The following is a 5,919-nucleotide window of genomic DNA, read 5'->3' as shown; positions in this document are numbered from 1 at the left end:
TGAGGCTTTTGGGGGCCTTGGTATTTACTGAGGTGAGTATGTGGCTGCTTCTCTGTGGCTTCAGTCTGAAACATTGACAAGGAGAATATCATTCTAAAGTTACCTTAAGTGATGTACAGAAACATATATAAATGTCTTCAGCAGAAGAACTTTACAAGCTTCAAAGAAAACTTGACTAGTTCTCGTTCCTAAAAACGATACTTGTTTGCATCCTTCACCTCTGGATTGTATGTATCTCTTCCTTGACTATCAACTATTAAACTCCTAGAAGTGTGCACATTGCTGTATCTTAGGACCCCAGAACAACGCCGTTATACAAATAGGTCATTTTGCACAAAAACTGTTTGATAGGTTCCCAGTGAACCATATAAATGAACTTGTTTGACATTAACTGCTTCAGCACGGGGCATCTTATGCCGATTTGAATTACCAGTTCTTGCTGAGTTTATAGGTGTCAGCAGCAGCCCTCTGCCCACTTGTGCTTTCTGTACTTGTGCCACCGGCACTGGGCCTCCAGTCTTATAACTGAACTAAAATGCATAAGGGGAAGTAACGCTGGAAAGCTAACAGCATGGGGTTTGTGCACTGAGCTGCTGAATTGGGAGCAGGATTTTTGGTTAGCTGCAAAACTCAAGTCTAGTCTGTCCCTCAGATGAGTGCTGTATTGGGATGGCACTGCCAGAGCTGCCTGATACGGCTCTCTGTCCCGAGGCAATCAGTGCACCGGGGAGGGAGAGGACAGTCATATTCTTCGTGTTAGTGGAACAGCACCTTTAAACAGAGATGTTGGCTCCTGTCCTAATCAAATGCTTTGCAGTGACAGCTGGACAGCAACAGTTGCGAGGCAAGCTGGGCTTCTACTGCCTGCTCATCTCTGCCCTGCTGTCCTGCCAGCAGCAAGCGAATTACTGCGTGAAGGGGAATGCTTCCTCCTCTGCTTTCGTTAAAGCTGCCCCGTAATCCACCTGGGGCTAGTAATTTGATTTGATTCATACCTTGTGTCATGGGGAGAAATAGCTCTGAGCCCTTCCTTCGCCCCCCACCTTTGTGCATGTTTCTTTGAACTAATATTGAGATAAAACTGCATTCTTCCACTTGATGGGAGCGGTCGGTGCTAGGAGGCTCCTGAGCTGTTTGTGTGCTCTGTAAAGCAGTTGAGGCAGAGGACTCTTTCAGGGTGCACTGGGGGTAGCTGAGCTCATTAGTAAAGAATCTCACCTTTCATCGGGCTGTAAATTTGTGGCAGGAAGCTGTCATAAAGTGAGTAGTTAAAATTATTGATTGTTGAACTTAATGTTCAGTCTTTGGTACCAAGTCAGTTTGAAGGCTTCTGGTTTGTTTTGCCTTCTGATAATCTGATCAAGGTATTACCTTACATCTTCTTGAAGAAGAAACCCTTGAAATTCCTGTGCTTTGTGAAAATGTTAGGTAAAATCAAAGCATATGCAAATGCCTTGTTGGTGTCACCCAGAGTCAGTAACCACATCAGTGTGTCCTGAAACTGTTTTATGTTGTCTCTAAATAGCATTGTCATGCTTACTTGGCTTGTTTTGATAACAGCTGGGTTATAAAACTGGTGCCTGCTTGCAGTAGGCGCTGCAGGAAGCATTAGTAACTACTGCTTAAGAGAAAAATGACTGTGTTTAACCAGGACTGCTTTCTGTTACAGCGACAGCTAAAGGCCAAGGCCAAGAAGGCCATTGAACAGTTGCAGCTGCGCACCCTGAAGCAAGGTGACAAGGTATGACTGATCCTATTGCTTCCCCAGCGTTACAAAACAGCCTTTGCACAGAACCCAGAGGCTGGTGCTTGGTACTGGAGCAGGATGCAGAAGTCTGTCGGAGCATGTATCTGTGTTGCAGAGATGGTTCCTCTTTCAGACCAAGTACTTCTCTGGGGTGCAAGACTTTCCAATTTGCACTTACTTATAAATCAGATTACAAGCAAGTGGCTAAATAAATAATCTTGATGAGGTGAGAGGTCCTAATTTGCTGGCATGGATGCTTAAAGGTAAACTAGTATATCTAATCAGCTTTCCTGGCAATTCTTTTTGTAACTAAAGCTGGAGGTAGTCATTTCTAAACCTCTGCAGTAGTGCCTCAAATAATCCAATGATGGTTTTGTAGCTGGACTTCTAAACCACGGGATTAAACTTTCAATGCTTCTGTTGGTGTCACCTTGACTAGGAGTAATCCACACAATGTGCTTATATAAAGATTATGTACGGGAACTATCTTGGATTACTTTAGCTAGACCCCTTTGTCTGCAGTAAATCTGACTGTAGTTCAAAGGCAGATTTCAAAGTTTAACGCTGTAAATTCATCTCACTGCTTTAGGAAACTGGTCCTGATGGAGATAGCTGTGTTGTGTGCATTGAACTGTACAAGCCGAACGAAGTAGTGCGTATTCTGACTTGCAAGTAAGTTGTCTTCCAAACTGCCCCTTAATCCAAAATCTGGAAGCACGCCTCTTACTGGTGGTTCCTTCTGCTATGTTAACGAAGCTGATCAAACTTCAGTCAAGCTGTTGCACAGCAAGAATTCTTGAATCTCTGTCAAGCAGTGTTTTGAACAACAGGAACCGTGTAAATACACACTTGTAGTGTGCCCCGATGGCCTGTGCTCATAACTTCCCCTGTGAGTGGATTGACAAGTATAGCTTGGCAGACGACAGTGCCTCTCCAGGGCACGCCAGGGCCTTCTAATGATTTCTTCCTTTGCTGGTGTGTAAGAATGTTACCTCTAAATTGCAGATATCTGGCAAAACTATGCCTGTTTCTTGTCACTTAGCTTACTGGTTACTAAGAGCGTTGTGCTCCTACTAAACTTGTTAAACCATGCTAACTTTTGTAGTTTATAAGAAAGCGTTTCTAGTCTTGTATGCATCATCTGAAATAGAGACCAAAATAGAGAGAGAGACCAGTTTTTTTTCTAGAATTCTCTACTGTTTTATCTCACTGCTGTGCTCCTGTGGAAGCCTGGTATTGTAGCACCAAGACTTTAATTTGATTGCTCCTAAGATGAGCAATGAAGCCTCTTCAGGGCTTAAGGAAACTTGTTCTGTGGGACTTCTCGTGCCTGCTGAATGGGACTGCTCTGGCAAAGCTTCTAAAATCAGAGGGCTGCAATGTGAACTGCACAAATTTTGTATAAGAAGAGGTTTTGTAACCCTTGGGTAGGATTACAAAAAAGCCCTAGGAAAAATTTTGATGTAGGAAAAATCAGGTTCTGAGGAATGGAAAAACCTGTAGCTGCTGTTGTGTGCAGAGCAGTGTTATTTGTCAAATGCTATCAAATCTGAGCAGGAGGTTACCTTTGCACCAGGCTACGGGTTTGCAAAAGCTTTCTCTGCTCCCAAGCAGAGAAGTTCTTCTAAATTCTTCTTCGAAGAAGCTGTTTTGGTATAAAGAAGTTGGTCTGTTAAGGTGTTATCAACAACCTTCCTTGATCTAATGCTTAATAGTTTAGAAAAAAATAAAACTGAATAAGCTTTCAAACATGTGTGCTAATGATTATTCAGTTGTCTTGTCAGGGTTATGCTTGTGGGTAGTCCTGTTTAGTAATGAAGTCAGTCTCATGAGAACAGAAGCATTTAGACAGGCTTAGATACTTTTAGCCAATAGGAGACCTGACCTCTCATTATTTCCCTATAAACCCTGCTAATCTTGATATGAACTGGCAAATCAAGCATGACTTACTGGGTTAAGAGTGGAGTAACTTCTTGTGAATGTATTTTTTATACGCAAATTTGCTGTGTTACGCTTTGCTCTGAGACTGCTTTTACATACATTTGTGATGTTTCATTCCTCTTTGGCCCAAAGTGCTCTAAGAGGCACTAGCTTAAGATGACTGCGTTTACTTGATAATCTTCACCAGTGGTGATCTCTGCCAATATTAATCACACTAAATTCTCTCACATGAGTTAAACTGATATTTACTGCAAGAATGGTCTTGATGTTGGTGGTTGACCTAAACACTGAGACCCTACTTGTTGAAAGTATTTAAGTATATCCATGAAAGAAACAAGCAATCAGATGCTCCTATGAGTCACATCAGTGGTATCTAAGTACCTGGGGTGTGGGTATTTGCAGAAGGCATTCTTGTCCAGACAGTCAAACTGAAGGCACTAAGAGTGACAGCAGTACACAAGACCAGTATTAAGTCCAAGTGCTTAAAATAGTCACGCATCAAGGAAGTTTCAGGTTGTACTCCAGATGTGACGTTGGCACAGCTGGAAGGAGGTGCCAGTTATGTGAACTGACTTGGAGAATCCTGGTGTCCTACTGGGGCGTAGGATACTGAGCCCTGGATGTGGTGATCTCTGCACTTGGCTCATAATAGAGTTCTGATTAATATTGAGCAGTGCCTGACTGCCTTGCTATTTCTATTCAGGCTGAGGGAACAGGCAGATCACAGGATTTCAAGTCATCCTCCTGAATCAGTGGCCTAATTCAGACCCATTGTGGAATTGAGTATATTCACAGAAGCACATATTTACATCTGTAATAGCTGAACTATATTTACTTTCTTGAGCACGCAGCCTGCCAAATATCCACTTGGAACACACAGTGACTGCATAGGCAAAGTAAATGTGTGGGAGCATAGTTTATCTTGAGGGCATAACTCTGAGATGCTTTTTTTCTATGTAGTTTTAACAGAAACAAGTGCTATTTAGTCATCTGCATGACAGAAGCTAACCTTAAAGCTAAGGCTGAGATGTTGATATTTGTATTAGTTCAATTATCAGCTGGAATGTATTGTACACAGATCTAAAAAAAAAAGCTTAAGAATGATGCAGCAAAGATATGATAATGCTGAATTCTAGTGAGTTGTATAGAGATACTAATAAACATAAACCAGCTACAGGTTGAGAGATCAACTGTCCATAACTTTCAACGGAGACTTGTGGCAAAATAAGGTTCTTCATTATAGAATGAATAAATTCTCGGTGTTTCTAAATGGGCCTTCATAGCTGCCGTATAAACGGTTTTCCTGGTGTGAAACCTAACTTGTTGGTTACCTTCCTCCACCAGCCACCTCTTCCACAAGAACTGTATTGACCCCTGGCTTCTGGAACACAGGACATGCCCCATGTGCAAATGTGACATACTCAAAGCTTTGGGTGTTGAGGTAAGCCACTAGTCTGTCTTAGTGGCAGATGCCATTATCAGTATTACGCTGGTGGGGTAACCACATACTGAACTATCACCTGTGTTCTAGAGGCAGTATGAGATAAGCACAGGCATTACCATGTCAGTGGTGAGATGCTACAGGACTAATTGCCATGTCCCCTTTAGCAAAGCCTGCAGCTGACCTGCTCTGAGTCGGTATCATTTAAAGCCCTGGGCAGAATGTGAACCAAAATTGATTGTAATGCATGACTGAAGAATTGCTGTTAGCTCTTGTGCTTGCAGCTAAGGGTGTTTCTTAAAGCTTTAGGCAGACTTTGACAACTCATACTGTCCCTGAAGCCAGCCTCTCTTCAGTTACTATGTACTGGCTAACACATTCACTTTTCAAGGACTGCCTCTACGGGTTTCCTGGAGCCATACAATTTCCTAGGACACATAAGGAAATGCTGATATGTTCTGCAACAGCTTGTTGTGGCAAGTGCCAGGGCAAGATGCGGTTGTCAATGCCTGGTGCTTCCTGGACCAGCTAAAATGTGTGCCAGAATTTCCCTGGGGGAGGGAAATCTGCACTGAGTGGAAGGATGAGTGTGTTTTCCTGGTACTGGGCAGTAAAAGGGAGGAGCTGGCTGAAGAATGCAGAAGCTGCATCTGAACTTCCTGCTTAACTAAGCAGTAACTGGTTTTCGTCTATGATGCTGGAGGTTAACAGCAAAGCTTTTTTCAATTTTAATTTCTTTTTTTTTCTGGGTAAAAGTTCACTAGACTCTAATCCTTGCAGGCGTTGGTCT

At 42.6% G+C, this 5,919-nt stretch overlaps 1 protein-coding gene across 1 annotated transcript in view; it reads left to right on the top strand.

Moving 5' to 3' along the window:
- The window catches only part of RNF128 (ring finger protein 128), a 40,138-nt gene that overhangs the window by 31,297 nt on the left and 2,922 nt on the right, over window positions 1-5,919 (top strand). Inside the window, exons 3-5 of the mRNA XM_035891957.1 lie at window positions 1,670-1,741; window positions 2,337-2,419; window positions 5,033-5,133. Of these exons, the coding sequence (XP_035747850.1) occupies window positions 1,670-1,741; window positions 2,337-2,419; window positions 5,033-5,133 (256 nt within the window). The remainder of the gene's footprint in view (window positions 1-1,669; window positions 1,742-2,336; window positions 2,420-5,032; window positions 5,134-5,919) is intronic.

This window comes from Egretta garzetta, unplaced genomic scaffold, assembly GCF_000687185.1.
Source record: "Egretta garzetta isolate BGI_Z169 unplaced genomic scaffold, ASM68718v1 scaffold53, whole genome shotgun sequence".
Lineage (NCBI taxonomy): Eukaryota > Metazoa > Chordata > Aves > Pelecaniformes > Ardeidae > Egretta > Egretta garzetta.
This window is presented reverse-complemented; position numbering and strand designations above follow the sequence as displayed.